At 49.9% G+C, this 24,128-nt stretch overlaps 1 protein-coding gene across 1 annotated transcript in view; it reads right to left on the bottom strand.

Annotated features, from left to right (window-relative positions):
- Positions 1-5,184: 5,184 nt before the first annotated feature.
- The window catches only part of prkrip1 (PRKR interacting protein 1), a 21,125-nt gene continuing 2,181 nt past the window's right edge, over positions 5,185-24,128 (bottom strand). Inside the window, exons 2-6 of the mRNA XM_070856813.1 lie at positions 23,334-23,412; positions 20,820-20,920; positions 15,156-15,241; positions 14,425-14,492; positions 5,185-5,565 (exon numbers count right to left, since the gene is read on the bottom strand). Coding sequence (XP_070712914.1) covers positions 5,450-5,565; positions 14,425-14,492; positions 15,156-15,241; positions 20,820-20,920; positions 23,334-23,412 — 450 coding nt within the window. The 3' untranslated portion in view covers positions 5,185-5,449. The remainder of the gene's footprint in view (positions 5,566-14,424; positions 14,493-15,155; positions 15,242-20,819; positions 20,921-23,333; positions 23,413-24,128) is intronic.

Raw genomic sequence — 24,128 nt, 5'->3', positions numbered from 1 at the left:
GTATAATATGAAAGGGGGTGCAGGAACAGAGACCTGGGGATCACATACACAAATCTTTGAAGGTGGCAGGGCAAATTGATAAAACTGTTAAAAAAAGATTAGGGGATCCTTGTCTTTATGTGTAGAGTACAATAGCAAGGTCCGCGACGGTGAGAGTATTGTGTACCACACCTTGGGCAGGATGTCGAGGCCTTGCAGAGGGGGCAGGAGAGATTTCCCAGAATGGTGCCAGGGATGAAGGATACCAGTTACATGGAGAGACTGGAGAAGCTGGGGTTATTCTGCTTAGTGGAGAGAGGGTTAAGGGGAGATTTAATCGAGGTGTTCCAAATCAGTAAGGGATTTGATCGAGTAAAGAGAAACTGTTTTCACTGGCAGGAGGGTCGGTAACCAGAGGACACAGGTTTAAGATCATTTGCAAAAGACTCGGTGATCGGGAACGTGCTGCCTGAAAGGGCGGTGGAAGCAGATTCAAAAAGGGGAATTGGATAAATACTGAAAAAGGAAACATTTTTGGGGCTGAGGGGAAAGAGGTGTGGGAGACTAATTGGATCACTCTTTCAAAAATGCGGCAGTGATACGATGTACCAGTTGTATTTATTCTATATATTATGTATATTCTATATATTCTGTACATTCATATATATTGTGTATATTCAATATATTCTATATATATTCTGTATATTATGCACATTCCATTTCTTCTGTACTTTCTATATACTGTATATTCTATATGTTCTGTGTATTCTGTATATTCTATATATTGTGTATAATCTATATATTGTGTATATTGTGTGGCTGTGTATATTGTGTGGCCTTGTGCAGACGGTGTGTAAGGCCATCGATCAGCAGCATCCACACCACTCATGGTGGAGAGCATCACCTAGTGGCCAAACATTGAACAACAGTGCCACCCTGTTACACTGCTCATCATTCCCAGTATCTCCCATCAACGTACTCAGGGTCCGTTACCTCCCACCAGATAGATTATTCAAATTCATCTTTTTGGCAAGATCAAGAACATTTACCAGAATTCAAGCAGTTGAAAATATATTGTTATTCTGCAGTGATTACGGTTTTACAGAGCATTCACCTGCACTAGAAGTTTCACAGAATCCAAAATAAGCCATTTCACAAAATAATTGTTTTAAGCTGTTGGAGAAACGATTCTTCTGGCTCTTTGCCAACAGTCCAGGTCCAAAAGATGCGAGTACTGCAACACCAGAGATTCTATTCACGAAGTCCATCAATGAAGTGTCAGGTTTATGGAACAAGACTTGGACGAGAATACGAGGTGTAAGTTTACAGCAGCATGTTCACCCTCTGAAGGCTGCGCTGGAGGTGGTGTTGAACCTCGTCGCCGATGTCTGCCCTTGCTGATAATAGGCTCCCGAGGTATGGAAAGTGGTTCACGTTGTCCAGGACCGCGCCATGGATCTTGATGACTGTGCTGTGTGGCGAGGACAGGCGGATGGAGGACCTTTGTCTTACGGATGTTTAGTGTAAGGCCCATCTTTCATACGCCTCAGTGAAGATGTTGACGATGGCTTGGAGTTCAGCCTTTGAATGTGCGCAGATGCAAGCATCGTCCGCGTACTGTAGCTCGACGACAGAGGTTGGCATGGTCTTGGACCTGGCCTGGAGACAACGAAGGTTGAACAGCTTCTCACTGGTTCAATAGTTTAGTTACACTCCAGCGGGGAGCTTGTTGAGCGCGAGAGGGAGCATTGCAGCGAGGAAACGTTTCAAGGACACCCTCAAAGCCTCCCTGATAAAGTGAAACATCCCCACCGACACCTGGGAGTCCCTGGCCAAAGACCGTCCTAAATGGAGGAAGAGCATCCGGGAGGGCGCTGAGCACCTCGAGTCTCGTCGCCGAGAGCGTGCAGAAACCAAGCGCAGGCAGCGGAAAGAGCGTGCGGCAAACCAGTCCCACCCAACCTTTCCTCCAACCACTGTCTGTCCCACCTGTGACAGACTGTAATTCCTGTATTGAACTGTACCATCACCTGAGAACTCACTTTGAGTGGAAGCAAGTCTTCCTCGATTTCGAGGGACTGCCATTGAATGAATGAATGTTCACCCTCACACTGAGCAACTCTGCTCCTCGAGCACTCAGAAAGCAGATTACTGGGCGTTATAAAGTTTTGAGTAAATACTTCAAGTACCAGCATAAATGGAGCTCTCTAGTATCGGTTATATTTAGAACAAGAGGCTGCAATTGCTGGAAATATACAGACCATCAGTGAGACCGATTGATGCTGCGAGTGTGGTCGTTTCAGATCTGTGTGCACTTCTTCCCTGCTCTCAGGAGTCTTGTCCACACTCACCCCCCGCCCCCGTCCCACTAATTCGGCAGATCATTTTATCTACTCTATCTTGCCCTTCCTCAGTTTCCTGAAGGACAATCCCCTCTGGGATATAGGTCGATCTATTTCCACCATGACTTCCAGAATCCCTTCATCATGGCAATTTCCTTCTTCACCCCCCCCCGCCTCTAACATCACCACAGAGTGCTCCCCCCGCCCACATCACCACAGAGCACGTCCCTCCCACATCCCCATCCAAACACATCTTCCATGCAAGGCAGCCCACAAAACGCACACATCCACCATTCAGCCGAGTGTATTGGCTGCTCGACATGTGCTGGGTGGACACTGTGCCCTGAACTGGGATCCCTCCTCCCCCCGGCACTTCGCGGCCCAGAGTCCCAACTCTTCCCCTTCTCCCCTCCCCCGCGGCCCAGGATCCCAACCACCCCCCCCCCCTCCCAGCCCAGGGTCCCAAACTCCCCCTCTCCCGGCCAAGAGTCCCAAACATCCCCTCCCCCGCGGCCCAGGATCCCAACCCCCCGCCCCGTGCTCCCAACACCCCCGTCCGAGGGTCCCAAACCCACTCCCCTTGGCCCAGGGTTCCAACCCCCTCCCCCCTGGCCCAGGGTCCCAATCGACCCCTCGGCCCAGGGTCCCAACACCCCCGGCCCAGGGTGCCAACACCCACCCCCCCCGGGTCCCAACACCCCCGGCCCAGGGTCCCAACACCCCACCCCCATGCCCAGGGTCCCAACACCCCACCCCCATGCCCAGGGTCCCAACACTCCTCCCCAATCCCCGTGCCACAGGTAAAGAATAGAAAACTTGCATTTCTATAGCTTCAGGACATCCCAAAGCGCTTGAAGTACTTTTGGAGTGCAGTCACTGTTGTAACGTGGGAAAGGCGGCAGCCAATCTGCACACAGCAAGCTCCTACAAACAGCAATGTGATAAGACCAGATAGTCTGTTTTAGTGATGTTGATTGAGGGCTTAATGTTGGCCCCAGGACACCGGGGAGAACTCCGCTGCTCTTTGAAATAGTGCCCTGGGATCTTTTACATCCATCCGAAAGGCGGCACTCCCTCGGCCTAGAGAGGGACCTGAACCCACAATAATCTGACTCAGAGGCGAGAGTGCTACTCGCTGAGCCATGGCTGGCACAGACAGAGAGATTGCTGCTGAGTGCGGGGACACACAGTGGGACCGAGTGGTGCTGGGTCCCCGCTGAGGGCCGCTGTAAAAACTGCTTCGGTTGTAGCTTCAGTGTGTCACACTTAACTCAAGTGAGAAGTGCGCCTGTAACTAACTACAGCTTTGGTTTGCTAAAAAAACAAGCTTTTTACCAGTAACTAGCATCCTCCCTTCAACTTCAGGAAGCATCAAAGGTTTCGGGGGTGGGGGGGGAGGGGGGGGGGCGGTGTGGTGCTCAGGTGGGACGCTGGTCGGGAGGTCATCGTCCTAGGCAGTCCCTCGTGTTGAGGATGACTTGCTTCCACACCAAAACGGGATGAGCTCACAGATGTTTTAATGAAAGACCTAATATTCCAGATCCCGAACTACATGTTGAAGGGTGGAAGATGCCTGTGCATGAATTTTTTTAACGTGGGGTGGCCATTGCATACCAGCCACCACACGGGCTTGACAGAGCGAGGTCTTGGTCCAGTGGCAAGGATTAACCAGGACGACTGGAGACCTGCTCTGCTGCACGGACCTAGCGCCTGCACATATCGCAGTGTGGGCTGGACAGTGCTGCCCCTGGGCCCTCGCCTCTCCTGGACCCCGATCGCGTCACTCGGCAATCTCTCGCCGCTCCTGCTGAAGAGACACAGAATTTCATTTTAAAAATAAACATTTCTAACCAATTTGAAGAAAGTGTGACTAGGGGAGAAACAGGAGCGATGCTGTTGGTAAGGGTGGAATGCTTTACAGAATGATTTTAATGAGTCAAGGTCCGTGTCTGTCATCTTTTAAAATTCAAAAAAAAAAAGTAAGTTAACCCTCTGCACAAGCAGCTGGGAACTCTTTAATTCGATATGCAACACCTTGTACATTATACATATTTTGGGCATTTTTAAAATTTAACGTTTTTGAATTTGAGTGGATGTTTCCCACGGTGACAGAAAGGGCATCAGAATTGATGAATTAACCCATTGGGTTGGCAGGAAAGCCACAGTGGATGTTCGGTGTTCGAGTGGGTGGTGGGGAGGGGAAAGAGACACGGGCGGGGGGGGGGCTCCAGGGGGAGACACGGGACGGGACGGGCTCCAGGGGGAGACACGGGACGAGGGGGGGGGGGCTCCAGGGGGAGACACGGGACGAGGGGGGGGGGGCTCCAGGGGGAGACACGGGACGGGGGGGGGGGGCTCCAGGGAGAGACACGGGCCGAGGGGGGGGGGGGGCCTCCAGGGGGAGACACGGGCCGGGGGGGGGCACCAGGGGGAGACACGGGCCGGGGGGGGGGGGCCCCAGGGGGAGACACGGGCCGGGGGTGGGGCTCCAGGGGGAGACACGGGCCTGGGGGGGGGGCTCCAGGGGGAGACACGGGCCGGGGGGGGGGGGGGGGGGCTCCAGGGGGAGACTCCAGGGGGAGACACGGGCCGGGGGGAGTAATCTGTATGTGAAGTGAGATGCAAAATGGCCTGAAGTGTTTAAAAGGGCACTAATTAGGGAAGGTGGAGAGTGCAGGGATTTGGTTTAGAGACAGAGCACGGTCAGAGATCTGAATGACTTACTCCTGCTCCTATGAACACCCGTGACACCCAGTAGTGACAGCAGTATTTAGATGTTTTATCAGTCTCTCACTTTTCTTGGAATTAAATCATTTTACAAAGACCAACAAATAGGCAGAAGATATACTCATTAAAACCATAGTACTTTGTATAAAATGTTTTATTAACTTTGTATGTTGAATACACTGTGCAAGAGAGTCAGCACTTAGCAATGCATTTGCCATTTGAATATCAAATGTACCAGAAATCTGACTAATCGTGAAGTGAACGTCAGATCCTTGCTTGTCCTGTGCATAGAAAAGGCAACTTGGGTTCCAAGTATCTGATCAGCAAATCTTCCACTACCGCACATCCCAGTGCCGATCAAGTACTGGCCCAGAATTTCCGTCCCCCAATCGGGGCTCAGCTCACTGCCCACCCATCACAAAGCTGGCTTCTTCGGAATCATCCACCTTCTCCATTGGGCTTTTCACCTCTTCCTCTTCCTCTTCCTCTTCCTCACTGCTGCTAGTTTCATCAGAGCCTGAAGCACAGGTTGGAAAAGATTTTACATCGATTCACAGAAGGACACTGCATTCTGAGTTTAACCTTTGTCCGCCTAAGCAATTCAAGGTGGAAAACTCCCAGAATATTGGTCAACCTAAAGTAAATCAGAGCTTTCCATACATACTGCAGCTAAATAGCGCCACAGGGCCATGAAACCTGCTCTGACCAATCAAATTCCAACTTTAGTACAAACACAAAGGACAAACAGTCATTTAGCCCCATTTACCCAGAGCTAAAGCAATAATCTACTCTCGTCAAAAAGGTTCGAAGCTTCATGCTCTATCTGGGGAAAGATTCAGCGAGCTGTCACAGTGTTTAGCTCAGAGTCCGACTGATCGAAGTTTGGCCAACCGCACGAGCGGAGAGTGGGAGGCATTTTGTGAACCATGGTGGTTACCTCATGAACCCAATGTCAGAGCTGGGGAAAGCAGCCATTCAATCCCCAGGGCTTTTCAGAGGCTGAGGTGATGTTAAAGTGCGACTCAGTGCTGGGGCCTCAACTATTCACCGTATTTAGTAACGACTTAGATGCCCTAGAAAGTCATATATCCAAACTTGCCGATGACACCAAGATAGGCGGCACTGTAAGCAGTGTAGATGGAAGCATACAATTACAAAGTGACATTAATTGATTAAGTGAAGGGCAAAACTGGCAAATGCATTTCAATGTAGGCAAATGTGAGATCATCCACTTTAGACCTAAAAGGGATAGAACAGGGAACTTTCTAAATGGTGAAGGGCTGGAAACAGTGAAGGTCCAAAGAGACTTGTGGGTCCAGTACATTGGTGATTAAAATGTCATGGTCAGTTACAGGAAACAATCAAAAAGGCTAATGGAATGCTGGCCTTTATATCTAGAGGACTAGAATACAAGTGGGTAGAAGTTATGCTGCAGCTGTACAAAGCCCTGGTTAGACCACACCTGGAGCACTGTCATCACAGACAGTCCCTCGGAATCGAGGAAGACTTGCTTCCACTCTAAAAGTGAGTTCTCAGGTGACTGAACAGTCCAATACGGGAATTACAGTCTCCGTCACAGGTGGGACAGATAGTGGTTGGAGGAAAGGGTGGGTGGGGAGTCTGGTTTGCCGCATGCTCCTTCCACTGCCTGCGCTTGGTTTCTGCATGCTCTCGCCGACGAGACTCGAGGTGCTCAGCGCCCTCCCGGATGCTCTTCCTCTACTTAGGGCGGTCTTTGGCCAGGGACTCTCAGGTGCCGGTGGAGATGTTGCATTTTATCAAGGAGGCTTTGAGGGTGTCCTTGAAGCATATTCTCTGCCCACCCGGGGTGCGCTTGCCATGTAGGAGTTCCTAGTAGAGCGCTTGCTTTGGGAGTCTCGTGTCGGGCATACGGGTAATATGGCCTGCCCAATAGTGATGGTCGAGTGTGGTCAGTGCTTTGATGCTGGGGATGTAGGCCTGGTCGAGAACACTGACATTGGTGTGTCTGTCCTCCCACTGGGCATCACACCTTAGGGAGGATATATTGGCCTTGGAGGGAGTGCAGCGTCGGTTTACCAGAATGATACCCGGACTTCAAGGGTTAAATTATAAGGAAAAATTTATCAAACTAGGGTTGTATTCCTAGAATTTAGATGGTTAAGAGATGATCTGATCGAAGCTTTCGAGACAGTAAGGGGAACAGAAAGGGTAGATCGAGAGAAACTATTCCCGCTGGTTAGAGAGTCTGGGACTAGCGGGTATAGTGTATAAATTAGAGCCAGACCTTTCAGGAGTGGGATTAGGAAACACTTCTACACACAGAGGGTGGTAAAAGTTTGGAAAACTCTTCCACAAACAGCAATAATGCTAGATCAATTGTTAATTTTATATCCGAGATTGATAGATTTCTGTTAACCAAATGTATTAGGGGATATGGGGAAGAGCCGGATACATGGAGTCAGGTCACAGATCAGCCATGATCTCATTGAATGGAGGAGCAGGCTCAAGGGACACAGCGGCCTCTTCCTGTTCCTATAACCAAGAATAATCACCCAATTGCAATGTACTCCATTTTTAATTGTTATAAACCTTATTTATCATTTTTACATCGCTGATTTAAAAGGGGACGAGAAATTTACTTTGTGACTTGATTGGCGGTGTATCTATATTTTAGTTAATTGCTGCATTTGTCACTGTTTATACAGATTTCTGATTTGATGCTCAATGAAATTTCAGGCCGAGAGCGAGGGCGGGGACAGATCCAGCCAGCGAGAGCGGGGACAGATCCAGCCAGCGAGGGCGGGGACAGATACAGCCAGCGAGGGCGGGGACAGATACAGCCAGCGAGAGCGGGGACAGATCCAGCCAGCGAGGGCGGGGACAGATACAGCCAGCGAGGGCGGGGACAGATACAGCCAGCGAGGGCGGGGACAGATACAGCCAGCGAGAGCGGGGACAGATACAGACAGCGAGAGCGGGGACAGATACAGCCAGCGAGAGCGGGGACAGATACAGCCAGCGAGAGCGGGGACAGATACAGCCAGCGAGAGCGGGGACAGATACAGCCAGCGAGAGCGGGGACAGATCCAGCCAGCGAGAGCGGGGACAGATACAGACAGCGAGAGCGGGGACAGATACAGACAGCGAGAGCGGGGACAGATCCAGACAGCGAGAGCGGGGACAGATCCAGCCAGCGAGAGCGGGGACAGATCCAGCCAGCGAGAGCCGGGACAGATCCAGCCAGCGAGAGCGGGGACAGATACAGCCAGCGAGAGCGGGGACAGATCCAGCCAGCGAGAGCGGGGACAGATCCAGCCAGCGAGAGCGGGGACAGATCCAGCCAGCGAGAGCGGGGACAGATCCAGCCAGCGAGAGCGGGGACAGATCCAGCCAGCGAGAGCGGGGACAGATCCAGCCAGCGAGAGCGGGGACAGATCCAGCCAGCGAGAGCGGGGACAGATCCAGCCAGCGAGAGCGGGGACAGATCCAGACAGCGAGAGCGGGGACAGATCCAGACAGCGAGAGCGGGGACAGATCCAGACAGCGAGAGCGGGGACAGATCCAGACAGCGAGAGCGGGGACAGATCCAGACAGCGAGAGCGGGGACAGATACAGACAGCGAGAGCGGGGACAGATACAGACAGCGAGAGCGGGGACAGATACAGACAGCGAGAGCGGGGACAGATACAGACAGCGAGAGCGGGGACAGATACAGACAGCGAGAGCGGGGACAGATACAGACAGCGAGAGCGGGGACAGATACAGACAGCGAGAGCGGGGACAGATACAGACAGCGAGAGCGGGGACAGATACAGACAGCGAGAGCGGGGACAGATACAGACAGCGAGAGCGGGGACAGATACAGACAGCGAGAGCGGGGACAGATACAGACAGCGAGAGCGGGGACAGATACAGACAGCGAGAGCGGGGACAGATACAGACAGCGAGAGCGGGGACAGATACAGACAGCGAGAGCGGGGACAGATACAGACAGCGAGAGCGGGGACAGATACAGCCAGCGAGAGCGGGGACAGATACAGCCAGCGAGAGCGGGGACAGATACAGCCAGCGAGAGCGGGGACAGATACAGACAGCGAGAGCGGGGACAGATACAGCCAGCGAGAGCGGGGACAGATACAGCCAGCGAGAGCGGGGACAGATACAGCCAGCGAGAGCGGGGACAGATACAGCCAGCGAGAGCGGGGACAGATACAGCCAGCGAGAGCGGGGACAGATACAGCCAGCGAGAGCGGGGACAGATACAGCCAGCGAGAGCGGGGACAGATACAGACAGCGAGAGCGGGGACAGATACAGACAGCGAGGGCGGGGACAGATACAGACAGCGAGAGCGGGGACAGATACAGACAGCGAGAGCGGGGACAGATACAGACAGCGAGAGCGGGGATAGATACAGACAGCGAAAGCGGGGACAGATACAGCCAGCGAGAGCGGGGACAGATACAGCCAGCGAGAGCGGGGACAGATACAGCCAGCGAGAGCGGGGACAGATACAGCCAGCGAGAGCGGGGACAGATACAGCCAGCGAGAGCGGGGACAGATACAGCCAGCGAGAGCGGGGACAGATACAGACAGCGAGAGCGGGGACAGATACAGACAGCGAGAGCGGGGACAGATACAGACAGCGAGGGCGGGGACAGATACAGACAGCGAGAGCGGGGACAGATACAGACAGCGAGAGCGGGGACAGATACAGACAGCGAGAGCGGGGACAGATACAGACAGCGAAAGCGGGGACAGATACAGACAGCGAGAGTGGGGACAGATACAGACAGCGAGAGTGAGAGCGCCAAGTTGTGACACAATCTAAACAGGAAAGCTGCACACAAGTACTATTTTTATAATACATTTGTGAATCTCCCACATTACGCATGGCAGGTCACATGATCCAGTTTTATAAGGAACACATACTGTGCATTCTTCTGCTCCCAAGATGAAGCTGTATCCTTTCAAGGCCACTATCCAACTGCTATTAAGTAAACACTGGGTGAGGGCCGAGATTGTTATTTGTTTTTAAGATGTGGTGACATTTATTGCCTTGAGGATGTTAAGGGCCAGTCATGTGGTGTGGGACAGGAGTCACGTGTAGTCCAGACTGGGTAGGAGAGATTTACTCCCTGAGAGGACATTAGCGATCCAATCTGGCAGTTTACACTGACATTATCTGGTGCCAGTCCACAAAATACCAGATTTGTTGAATTTAACTCCACAACTATGGCTTGCTAACCCATTGCCACTAGACTATCTTACTCCTCAGGATGCAGGTCACAACTCAATTTTGGTTAATAAAAGTAGTGAGATTTGTGAAGTCGGAGGTTATAGAAACTCCAGCTCCTGTGTTTAAAAGAATGCCGTTATTTCTTTATGCTTATAGTCACATCTCAGTACAATTCTCTGCCCTACAGCTGAGGGCCTTCAACTCCTCAAAACTTCGATCACATAAAAAAAGTTGGTGCAGCTCCAAATTTGGAGTGTAATGAGAAGGGACTAATTAGCAATCTTGTTGTGCGAGGCCCTTTGGGGAAGAGTGACCATAATATGGTAGAATATTTTATGAAGATGGAGAGTGACACAGTTAATTCAGAAACTAGGGTCCTGAACTTAAGGAAAGGTAACTTCGATGGTATGAGGAGTGAATTGGCTAGAATAGAATGGCAAAGGATACTTAAAGGGTTGACGGTGGATAAGCAATGGCAAATATTTAAAGATCACATGGATGAACTTCAGCAATTGTACATCCCTGTCTGGAGTAAAAATAAAACAGGGAAGGTGGCTCAACCGTGGCTAACTAGAGAAGTTAAGAATAGTGTTAAAACCAAGGAAGAGGCATATAAATTGGCTAGAAAAAGCAACAAACCTGAGGACTGGGAGAAATCTAGAATTCATTAGAGGAGGACTAAGGGTTTAATTAAGAGGGGGAAAATGGAGTACGAGAGGAAGCTTGCAGGGAACATAAAAAGTGACTATGTGAAATATGTGAAAAGAAAAAGATTAGTGAAGACAAACGTAGGTCCCTTGCAGTCGGATTCAGGTGAATTTATAATGGGGAACAAAGAAATGGCAGACCAATTGAACAAATACTTTGGTTCTGTCTTCACGAAGGAAGACCCAAATAACCTTCCGAATGTACTAGAGGACAGTGGGTCGAGTGAGAAAGAGGAACTGAAGGATATCCTTATTAGGCGGGAAATTGTGTTAGGGAAATTGATGGGATTGAAGGTCGATAAATCCACGGGGCCTGATAGTCTGCATCCCAGAGTACTTAAGGAAGTGGCCCTAGAAATAATGGATGCATTGATGATCATTTTCCAACAGTCTATCAACTCTGGATTAGTTCCAATGGACTGGAGGGTAGCTAATGTAACACCACTTTTTAAAAAAGGAGGGAGAGAGAAAACGGGTAATTATAGACCGGTTAGCCTGACATCAATAGTGGGGAAAATGTTGGAATCAATCATTAAGGATGAAATAGCAGCGCATTTGGAAAGCAGTGACAGGATCGGACCAAGTCAGCATGGATTTATGAAAGGGAAATCATGCTCGACGAATATTCTGGAACTTTTTGAGGATGTAACTAGCAGAGTAGACAAGGGAGAACCTGTGGATGTGGTGTATTTGGACTTTCAAAAGGCTTTTGACAAGGTCCCGCACAAGAGATTGATGTGCAAAATCAAAGCGCATGGTATTGGGGGTAATATACTGACGTGGATAGGGAACTGGTTGGCAGAGAGGAAGCAGAGAGTCGGGATAAACGGGTCCTTTTCAGAATGGCAGGCAGTGACTAGTGGAGTCCCGCAGGGCTCAGTGCTGAGACCCCATCTCTTTACAATATACATTAACGATTTAGATGAAGGAATTTAGTGTAATATCTCCAAGTTTGCAGATAACACTAAACTAGGTGGCGGTGTGAACTGTGAGGAGGACGCTAAGAGGCTGCAGGGTGACTTGGACAGGTTAGTTGAGTGGACAAATGCATGGCAGATGCAGTATAATGTGGATAAATGTGAGGTTATCCATTTTGGGGGCAAAAACACAAAGGCAGATCATCTGAATGGTGGCAGATTAGGAAAAGGGGAGGTGCAACGAGACCTGGGTGTCTTGGTTCATCATTCATTGAAAGTTGGCATGCAGGTACAGCAGGCGGTGAAGAAGGCAAATGGTATGTTGGCCTTCATAGCTAGGGGATTTGAGTATAGGAGCAGGGAGGTCTTACTGCAGTTGTACAGGGCCTTGGTGAGGCCTCACCTGAAATATTGTGTTCAGTCTAGGTCTCCTAATCTGAGGAAGGACGTTCTTGCTATTGAGGGAGTGTAGCGAAGGTTCACCAGACTGATTCCAGGGATGGCTGGACTGTCATGAGGAGAGACTGGATCAACTGGGCCTTTATTCACTGGAGTTTAGAAGGATGAGAGGGGATCTCATAGAAATGTATAAGATTCTGACGGGACTGGACAGGTTAGATGCGGGAAGAATGTTCCCGATGTTGGGGAAGTCCAGAACCAGGGGACATAGTCTTAGGATAAGGGGTAAGCCATTTAGGACTGAGATGAGGAGAAACTTCTTCACTCAGAGAGTTGTTAACCTGTGGAATTTCCTGCCGCAGAGAGTTGTTGATGCCAGTTCATTGGATATATTCAAGAGGGAGTTAGATATTGACCTTACGCAAATGTAACGCCCCTATTTAAGAAAGGAGGGAGACAGAAAGCAGGAAACTATAGACCAGTTAGCCTAACATCTGTCGTAAGGAAAATGCTGGAGTCCATTATTAAGGAAGTAGTAGCAGTACATTTAGCAAATCATAATACAGTCAAGCAGAGTCAGCATGGTTTTATGAAAGGGAAATCATGTTTGACAAATTTTCTGGAGTTCTTTGAGGATGTAACAAGCAGAGTAGATAAGGAGGGACCCAGTGAATGTGGTGTATTTGAATTTCCAATAGGCATTCGATAAGATGCCACATAAAAGGTTACAGCGTAAAATAAGAGCTCACGGAGTTGGGGGTAATATATTGGCATGGATAGAGGGTTGGCTGACTTACAGAAAACAGGGAGTCGGGATAAATGGGTCATTTTCCGGTTGGCAAACTGTAACTAGTGGGGTGCCGCAGGGATCGGTGCTGGGGCCTCAACTATTTACAATCTATATTAAATGACTTGGATGAAGGGACCAAGTGTAATGTAGCCAAATTTACTGATGATAGATGGAAAAGCAAGTTGTGAGGAGGGCGTAAAGAATCTGCAAAGGGATATCGATAGGCTAAGTGAGTGGGCAAAAATTTGGCAGATGGAATATAAAGTGGAAAAATGTGAGGTTATCTACTTTGGTAGGAAAAAAAAATAGCAAATTATTATTTAAATAGGGAGCGATTACAAAATGCTGCAGTAGACGGATCTGGGGGTTCCTTGTGCATGAAACACAAAAAGTTAGTATGCAGATACAGCAAATAATTAGAAAGGCAAATGGAAGGTTGGCCTTTATTGCAAGGGGAATGGAGTATAAAAGCAGAGAAGTCCTGCTACAACTGTTGTTGTTGGAGAGACCACACCTGGAGTACTACATACAGTTTTGGTCTCTTTATTTAGGAGGGATATAGTTGCATTGGAGGCAGTTCAGAGAAGGTTTATTCTGGAGATGAAGATGTTGACTTATGAAGAAAGTTGGGGCAGGCTAGGCCTATACACTCATTGGAGTTTAGAAGACAGAAGTGATCTTATTGACAGGGTAGATGCAGAGAGGATGTTTCCACTTGTGGGGGAATTTAGAACCAGGGGGTATAGTTTCAGAGTAAGAGGTCGCCCACTTACAATGGAAATAAAGAGGAATTTCTTCTCTCAGAGGGTCACCAATCTGTGGAATTCTCTGCCCCAGAGAGCTGTGGAAGCTGGGTCATTGAATATACTTAAGGTGGAGATAGACAGATTTTTGAACGATGAAGGTGTCAAAGATTATGGGGAGCAGGCAGGGAAGTGGAGTTGAGGCCAGGATCAGATCAGCCATGATCTTATTGAATGGTGAAGCAGTCTCGAGGGGCCAAATCGCCGACTCCCATTTCTTATGTTCTTATTGAAAGGTTCCCTTATGAAGACCATTAGACCAACAGGTTGAGGAGTTTGCTGCAGCCTCTTCCAGACTAGGCCCAGCACCAATCGCTACGCACGAGTCACATTAGGATTATGCTCTTCAAAATAAAGAGCACATTTCTTAAACAGTATGAGGTGCATCGTCGAAGCCAGAAAGCAGGCAACAAGGATTAGGATGACCCACTCAGTAATCGCTGTTCATTAAATTGTTCCAGGGGAGGAACAGATCAGAATAAGTGTCTTGTGACTCAGATGGCAATGGAGGTTAAATATTAATATAGCGAGCCTGACTCACCATGTGCTGCTTTCGGCTGCACCTTCTTGGCTTTCTTCGCCAAGAGTTTCTTTTCCTTTAACTTCTGCCTGTAATGAGAAAAAATACCAGCAGCAAATTAACTCAATTACATCGATTAATTCTTCCCAACCTAGTAAAAATCTGTGCTTACAGTTAGTATATCACTGATTAGATTGGCCAGTACTTTCCCCATGTACTGAATCCTTGCTTGGAGAACATGCTGATACCATTCAGGCTCCTGTGAAAGTTGTCTGCAGTGTTCCCCAGCTTATAATGAGGATGCAATGTTGATCCATCAAGACAAATCATAACACCTATAGGATCACCCTGGCCGAGACCAGCTAATGCTGCACGGGGAGGGAATTGACCCTGGGACAGCCTTGCTCTGTGACTAGGCTACTCTACAAATAGAAACACCTCAAACCCATAAAGAAAAGTCACCACAGGATGACAATTCTGATCACATTGCTCTTCATTACAACTTTGCACCAATTGCAGTGGAGATAAAAGGGAGTTGGACAGGTACTTGAGGATGAAGACAAGTTACAGATAAAAAGCGGCCACGTGGAACTAAGGACAACTGCTCTTTCAAACTGCCAGTATAGGCACAATGGGCTGAACGGCCTCCTTTTCTGCTGTAAGTTTCTATGAAAATGGGAACTTGCTACGAACTGCAATGTCTAACCACTTGCAGGGTGTCCTGGATCCAGGAGTAGTCCGGTTGCTTTTACCGCTTCTTCCTGCGTTTCTGTGTCTTCTCTTCAGCCACCCTCCGGTTCTCGTCTAGTTTCCTCTGGAATTCATCCTCCAGACGATGCTGCAAAGTAACGGATCCTCAGGTGAATCACATGGCCACACAACACTGCCCTGCAATAGTACTCCATCGCACTTATCAGATATTTCAAAGACAATCACACGTTTAATGCCCATGCAGGAGCACAGACCCAAGCGCGTTCTCCTCCTCGGTGTTTTCTGGGGCTTTTCCATTTTATTGGAAAGATCCGAGTACAGCATCAGACTGTCACAATTACAAATAAAAACAAAAAATGCTAGAAAAACTCAGGTCAGGCAGCATCTGTCTAGAAACGGTTTCCTTCTCTCAGAGGCTGCCTGTATTGCATCCGCAGTATCTTGCTTTGTGTCGGAACTACAATTCTCGCTGAGTTAAAACAATAGCACAGTACTGGGGAAAGAGGGCGCTGTTCTGTCGCGACGGGCTCCACTTAAATATTCAGCGGCCCGGCGAATCGAAACACTAGGGCTGTAGATAGGGCTTTAAACTAAAAAATGGGGGGGGGGTGGTGTGAGGGGAAGTTTAGATATCTTAAGAGAAAGCTCAATGCAATAGAGCAGTGCAGCGATTTGGGTAAAAAAAAATAAGCAGAGTGTGACAGGAAGGGACAGAGAGTTTAATGATAGCAGTGCACGAGAGAATAAGGTAGGGAATAATGGTAAAAAAATAAATTAAAGGCTCATTATCTGAATGCAGAGCATTTGTAACAAGACAGACGAACTAGTGGCACAAAGAGATAAATGGATTTGATCTAATAGCCATTTCAGAGACGTGGTTGCAAGGTGACCAAGGTTGGGAACTAAATGTTCCAGGGTACTTGACGTTTCGAAATGACAGGCAGAATGATAAAGGAGGAAGCTAGCCCTGATTAAGACAAGTACAAGAGAAACTAATAGGACTAAAAACCGACAAATCTCCCGGAACTGACGGCCTACATCCTCGGGTTCTAAAAGAGGTGGCTGCCAAGATAGTGGATGCATTGGTTTTGCCCCAGATTCTAGAACGGTCCTAGCGGATTGGAAGGTAGCAAATGTAACACCGCTATTCAAGAAAGGAGGGAGAAAACAGGGAACTACAGGCCAGTTAGACTGACATCAGTTGTCAGGAAAATGCTGGAAGAATCCATTGTTAAGCAAATGGTATCAAGGCACTTAGAAAACCATAACATGATTAGGCAGAGTCAACATGGTTTATGAAAGGGAAATCATGTTTGACAAATGTATTAAGAGTTTTTTGAGGATGTAACTATCAGGATAGATAAAGGGGGACCAGTGGATGTCGTATATTTGGATTTCCAAAAGGCATTCGATAAGGTGCCTCATAAATGGTTATTACACAAGATAAGGGCTCATGGGATTGGAGGTACTGTATTAGCATGGATGGAGGATTGGTTAACAGACAGAAAACAGGGAGTAGGGATAAACGGGCCTTTTTCAGGTTGGCAGGATGTAAATAGTGGGGTGTTGCAAGGATCAGTGCTGGGGCCTCAGCTATTCACAATCTGTACTAATGACCTGGATGAAGGGACCAAGTGTAATGTATCTAAGTTTGCAGAATATACAAAGCTAGGTGGGACAGTAAGCTGTGAGGAGAACACAAAGCATCTGCAAAGAGATATAGATAGACTAAGTGAGTGGGCAGTAAGGTGGCAGATGAAGTATAATGTAGGGAAATGTGAGGTTATTCACTTTGATAGGAAGAATAGAAAAATAGAATATTTTTTAAATGGGGAGAAACTTTTAAATGTTGGTGTTGAGAGAGAGTTGGGTGTCCTGGTGCAAGAAACACAGAAAGCGAGTATGCAGGTAACAGCAAGTAATGAGGAAGGCAAATGGCATGTTGTCCTTTATTGGAGTACAAGAGTAAGCCTTGGTGAGACCACATCTGGAGGACTGGGCACAGTTCTGGTCTCTTTATCTAAGGAAGGATATACTTGCCTTGGAGGCGGTGCAATGGAGGTTCACTAGATTGATTCCTGGGATGAGAGGACTGCCTTATGATGAGAGATTGTGTAGAATGGGCCTATACTCTCTGGAGTTTAGAGAATGAGAGGTGATCTCATTGAAACATAAGATTCTGAAAGGGATTGACAGGGTAGACACTGAGAGGCTGATTCCCCTGGCTGGAGTGTCGAGAACCAGGGGGCATAGCCCCAGGATAAGGGGTCAGCCATTTAAGAGAGAGATGAGAATAATTTTTTCACTCAGAGGGTTGTGAATCTTTAGAATTCTCTGTTTCAGAGGGCTGTGGACGCTGAGTCTCTGAATATATTCAAGTCTGAGATAGATAGATTTTTGGAGTCTAGGGATATGGAGATCGGGCAGGAAAACGGAGTTGTCGAAGATTAGCCATGATCTGATTAAATGGCAGAGCAGGCTCGAGGGGCCGTATGGCCGACTCCTGCTCCTATTTCTTATGATGCCAGCTGCCCATCCTGGGTGATTAACACTAGCAATTGCCCATCTCTATAGGAGTCAATTACAAGGGCACTGCTTATAACATATTAAGCACACCAACTATTTCCAGCAGTCTGAGCTGGTCAATAAAAGCTCTTCCCACCTGGTTATGGCGTGATGACCTCAATTACTGGATCGCGGCCCTTGCCGATTTAAAACCCAGATCTCCCAGCAGTGGCTGCAGCTGATCTATCACAGTACGCTTACTTCAGCTGTTTACCGCCGAGTCGGTTAATGAGCCCCAGTATGAAAATACACATTACACCTCAGTGGGCAAATCTCTATAAACAACGGGGACTACTTTATTTCAAGCCACATTATGCAAGCCTCATGAAAAGGGAAGTTACTCAGCTTTTCTTTTGCCACTTAATGTGAAGCAGTAATCGGATCAATTATTGAGTTATTAATTAGGAACAGGTCTCTGTCATTCGGCCCATTGAGCATATTCTGTATTCTGTTAGCCGGGGTGGTGAAACCTCAATTTCCCACCCTGTCTCCTTATTATTTACCTCCCTGTTTCCTTATTCTTATTTCCCCGATCTCCCTTTGAAACGCCTCAATTGATTCTGTATTGTTGATCTTATGTGCTCAGTGTATTTCACTTCCCAACCAACCTCGGCATGGGCATAGCTTCCTGGATTTGTTAACTGGCTTAGCTCTCGTTGCAAGATGATGTATTCCTCTACTGGACGGAAGAATTCTCCCCCTCCCACTGCTCATTTCTCAATTCCCTTCAATATTTTAAACACCTCAATTAACTTCCCTATCTCCAGCTAGTTACCCAAAATATCACAGCTCACTTCCTTCATCCCAGGGTCACCCTGCCGACCTGCTGGACTCCTTCCAAGGTCAGTGTATCCTTCCTGAGACGAGGAGCCCAGAACCAAACACAATACCCCAAATCAGCTGTGACCAGCTCTGTAACTACAGCAATGCTTTCTTGTACCATGCGATGCAGCCCAATAGCCTTTTTAAAATCACTCCAGAGAGCCAGCTTTTAAAAACTTGTGTATCTGAACCTCAAAACCCCTCCTTTCATCCACAACCCCAGTCTTAGTATTGTTTGCAAACAGATATACCTGCCTCTACTCCCATTGTATGTAGGCTAAGAAGCTGTTGCCCGACATCAATCCGAAGGTCAATGCTCTTCCATTCCAATCGATTTCTATGCTTCTGCTTTAACTTTAGCATCATCGTTGTGCAGATCCTCAGCAAATCCACATGTATGGCTGTTACAAGTCAGGCTTCCATCCTTTCACAAAGAAAGGCCATTCCACGTGCAGACTCACAGCTCTGCTGATCACAAACTGGCAACCCTGTGAGTGCCGAGAACAGAATAGCCTGCAACTGGAGCAAGTTACATTTTCCGCAGTATATGCACTGGAAGGCCCGTCAATGTTATCCCATCGACTTCAGTCAGGCCACATCATTCAGGCTACAGCCAATCGTCAGTATCATTAAGACAAAGGTTAATGATCTGATATTTGGAGGCAGGCCTCGTTTTCATAGCCTAACTATGTTTCCCCTGGTTAAAATTCATTTTCAGTTCTTGGTTGCTTCAGCACTGGTCATCACTGTCACTAGAACCAACCATCAACCAACTGTCAGTCAAAGCCTCTGAAGACAGCTCAGTCAGCACCCCTACCCCCCTCCCCAAACCAGGTCACCCCCCGCCCCAAATCCAGGTCACCCCACCCCCCCCCCAAAACCAGGTCAACCCCGCCCCCCCCCTCCCCAAACCAGGTCACCCCATTCCCCCCCCCGCCCCTCCCCTCCCCAAACCAGATCACCTCACCCCACACCCCCCTCCCAAAAACAGGTCACCCCACCGCCCCCCTCCCAAAACCAGGTCACCCCATCCCCCCCTCCTCCCCTCCCCAAACCAGGTCACCCCATCCCCCCCCAAAACCAGGTCACCCCACCCCACCCCACCCCCCTTCCCAAAAACAGGTCACCTCACCCCACCCCTCCCTCCCAAAAACAGGTCACCCCACCCCCCCCCCTCCCCAAACCAGGTCACCCCATTCCCCCCCCTCCCTCCCCAAACCAGGTCACCCGATCCCCCCCCCTCCCCTCCCCAAACCAGGTCACCCCATTCCCCCCCCTCCCCATCCCAGACCAGGTCACCCCACCCACCCCCCTCCCCAAACCAGGTCACCCCACCCACCCCCCTCCCCAAACCAGGTCACCCCACCCACCCCTCTCCCCAAACCAGGTCACCCCACCCCACCCCCACCCCAAACCAGGTCACCCCACCCCCCAAAACCAGGTCACCCCCCCCCCCAAAGCTAGGTCACACCATCCCCCCAAAACCAAGTGACAGCCCCCCCCAAAACCAGGTGACACCCCCCCCCCAAAACCAGGTGGCAACCCCCCCCCAAAACCAGGTCGCCCCCCCCCCAAAAACCAGGTGGCAACCCCGCCCCCCCAAAACCAGGTCACCACCCCCCCCCCAAAACCAGGTCATCACCCCCCCCCCAAAAAAAACAGGTCACCACCACTTTCCCCCTAAAAACCAGGTCACCACCCCACCCCCCCAAAAACCAGGTCACCATCCCCCCACCCCAAAAACCAGGTCACCACCCCCCCCACCCCAAAACCAGGTCACCACCCCCACCCCTCCCATGAGAAACCCTGCTAATTCACTGAATGCCATCCATCTTCAAAGTTAATTTTTCAAAAACAGCACTTACCATTTTCCAAGGATAAATTCCCATTTAGAAAAGGGAAGTTTTTTTAAAAATCTCAAGTACTCATCCACTGAACATTCAGAAAACATATTACCATGAAAATATTTTTGGGCTTTTAAAAAGCAATTTCCTGAGCCGCTGGAGACGTGCCGTGCCGAGCCTCCGGGCCACTATCCTGACAGGACTATCAGGCGCCAGGAGATGACTCACACAGCACAAGGACCCTCACTGATTCCACTTTCAGACTGCTGAGAGCCAATGCAGAATCACCCAAGCCAAAAAACACATTAGCAGCAGAGAATGCAGCACAGCTCATTGTAACCGTTACATTTCACAGCGCACCGAATGCAGGTAGTTGTGATCACACGAGCTTCAGTTGTGCTTGGATTTTGCACTATTGCTGCACTCCTTTCACTTGCATGATTGCTTGTTCCTGAACACTGCAACTATACAGACCTGTGCTGCGTGCTTTTCCATGAATTCCTCTCTCATGTACTCCCTTCGACGGAGGTGTCTGTAGACATGGAACTCTCCACTGCCCGCACCGGCACTTGATCCTATCATCACAGCACAAGTATCACTCATTATGGAGCAAAGGAAGGCTGTACAGTAAAGACAATGATTAGCACTCAGCGCTCAAAGAGAGTAGAGTTTCTGATTTGCAAATCAAGAACGCCTACTGAAGCCTGATCTTATGGACTGTCAACCACATATCAGCAGTGGCACTGCCACTTATTCCAATGTCCGGAGAGGAGAGGGACTGAGGTGGGACCGAGCTACACTCAGTGGGCCCAAGTTTCGGGCCGCGCCTAGAACGGCGCAGCCCCGACGTGGATGCCCGTTTTTCGCGCCACAAAGTGCGCCTAAAAAAAACTTCCAGATTCTCCGGCTCCCTGCTGGTCCTCTGGCTCTCGGCGCGGCGCAGCACGAGCTGTAGGGGATGGAGCTAGGTCCCTACGCTGAAAACAGTGCCGGGACCTCTGCACATGCGCGCTCCAGGCGCCCAAAACTGTGTGGGAGGGGCCCGAAGCACGCAGCCCCTAGCCCTGGCCGAATGGCCTCACTGGGGCTGCGTGCATAAGGCTCCTCCCCACGTCCAGCTCCTGCTTCCTCCCAACCCGACCCGACCCGACTCCCGCTCCCCCCTCCCCCCCCCCACCCCCGGACTGGACCCAACCCCCCGGACTGGACCCGACCCACGCTCCCCCCACCCCCCCCCCACCCGACCTCCCTCCCACCACCCCCCCGACCCAGACAGGACCCGACCTCCATCCCACCCCCGACCCGATCCGTGCTCCCGACCGCCTCCCCCCCGGACCGGATCCGCGCTCCCGACCCAACGCCACCTACCTGTAAATCTGGTGCTGGGGACGGGCCCTGCCCGAAGTCTTGGGCTAGGCCCGTTCAGCCTCCCCCCCCCTTCTCCCCCCCCCCTTCCCCTCTCCCCCCTTTCTCCCTTCTCCCCCCCCTTTCCCCTCCCTCTCTCCCTTCTCCCCCTTCCTTCCCTCCCCCTCTCTCCCCTCCCCCTGCACCCCCCTCTCCCTCTATCCCCATCCTCCCCCTCCCCGTCAGAAACACAGACACTGACAGACAGAGTGAGAGACATACAGACAGACAGAGAGATAGAGACACTGGCAGAGACACACTGGGGGGGGGGGGCATCCCAGCACGCTGTTGGAGGGCTCCCGGTGCTGCAGTCGGTAAGTAGAAAATGTTTTGTTTTATTGATTTTTAAAAATTTTTATTTCTTATTAATTTTTTTTGATTGATTTATTGGTTGATTTATTGATGTTTTTATCATATATTATTGATGATGGCTCTTTATTTGTAAAACTCAAGTGTTTAATGTTTGTAAACTTCATTTTAACCCCCCCCCCCCCCCCCATTCCTACGCCTGATTTGAAACCTACACCTGATTTTCTAAAGTGTAGACAAGGTTTTTCGAGCGTACAAAAATCTTCACTTATTCCATTCTAAGTTAGTTTGGAGTAAGTTTTCACTGCCGAAACTTTGAAAATAGGCGTAAGTGGCTGGACACGCCCCCTTTTGGGAAAAAATTCTGTTCCAAAGTGAAACTGTTCCAACTGACTAGAACTGGAGCAAACTAAATGCCGAGAATTTAAATTTCTAAGATACTCCGTTCGACACCAGTTGCTCCAAAAAATCAGGAGCAACTGAGGCCGAAACTTGGGCCCATTGTATCCAACAGACAGTCAGCCTGCAGAGAGCAGGTGGAAGGACTACTCGAGCAGTCGCTCCGACTGGCCCTATCTGTTCCAGCTATTCTGCTGCAGTTCTACCTCGCCCCCTCCCTGCTCCGACAACATAAAATACACAGCTTCAAGTTTAGGAATTTACTGATCACTACATAAAAAGGAATCCAAAAGTCTTCTACAGGCATAGAAATAGTTTATCCACCTCTCCCTTTTGATCCAAGGTGTTGCATATTTACTCCGTCTCACAACACAACGCTCATCGACCATCATGACCCAGTCACTAACCCACCAACTCTTTTCCGATAATTCTCTCTTCCATGCCCTCCTTCCATCACCGCAGCAAACGTTACAAACTATGTTTAAGGTGAAAATTTACAAAGAAAGAATTAAAAAAAAAATGAAATGAGCATTTATAAAAGGAAAATAGAACACAGCAAGGGAGAGAAACCAGAATGGTGTGTTGAGAACATTTAACTTTAGCATCACTGAAGAGCAAAGACAGCCATTCCAGGGTGATAGTGCTTCTTATTCACAGAACGCAGCAAGAATGGAAGGTAGCCTAGCTACCAGGAGAGACTGGAGAAGAACTATTTGGATAGAGGGAAGGGGGCGGGGAGCGAAGTGAACAGAGGGAAGACGACGACGGGGGGGGGGGGGGGGAAAGAGGAGACGGAGGAAAGGAGAATAGTGGGGGCACATGTGTGGGGTGGGGGGGGGGGGGGGGGGGGGGGTCTAATATAAAAGTAACACTTACCCATAACATCGCGAACAAATTCTGGAGGTGGACGTGGAGCCCATTCTTTAGGTCTCTCGGAGATTGGAACTTGTTTCTCCTACAATGAGAAATTTGGCCAACGGTACAATGAATATTTAACATTCCAAACTCATGGGCAAGCTTTCAGCACAGTCCACTGCTCCCCACCCCAACACTGGGACCCCCGACCCCCAAACTAACACTGCCCCCCCCGACCCCCAACACACACTGCCCCCCCGACCCCCAAACACACACTGGCCCCCCGACCCCAAACACCACTGCCCCCCCCGACCCCCAAACTAACACTGCCCCCCCCCTGACCCCCAAAACTACACTGCCCCCACCGACCCCCAAACACACAACTGCCCCCCCGACCCCCAAACACACACTGCCCCCCCGACCCCCAAACACACACTGCCCCCCCGACCCCCAAACACACACTGCCCCCCCCGACCCCCAAACACACACTCCCCCCCCCGACCCCCAAACACACACTGCCCCCCCGACCCCCAAACACACACTGCCCCCCGACCCCCAAACACACACTGCCTCCCCGACCCCCAAACACACACTGCCCCCCCGACCCCCAAACATACACTGCCCCCCGACCCCCAAACACACACTGCCCCCGACCCCAAACACACACTGCCCACCCGACCCCCAAACACACACTGCCCCCCCCGACCCCCAAACACACACTGCCCCCCCCGACCCCCAAACACACACTGCCCCCCCCCCGACCCCCAAACACAACACTGCCCCCCCCCGACCCCCAAACACACACCCCCCCCCCCC

Source organism: Pristiophorus japonicus, chromosome 16, assembly GCF_044704955.1.
Source record: "Pristiophorus japonicus isolate sPriJap1 chromosome 16, sPriJap1.hap1, whole genome shotgun sequence".
Taxonomy (NCBI): Eukaryota; Metazoa; Chordata; class Chondrichthyes; family Pristiophoridae; genus Pristiophorus; species Pristiophorus japonicus.
The sequence above is the reverse complement of the archived record's forward strand: the minus strand, read 5'-3'. Positions and strand labels throughout refer to the sequence as shown.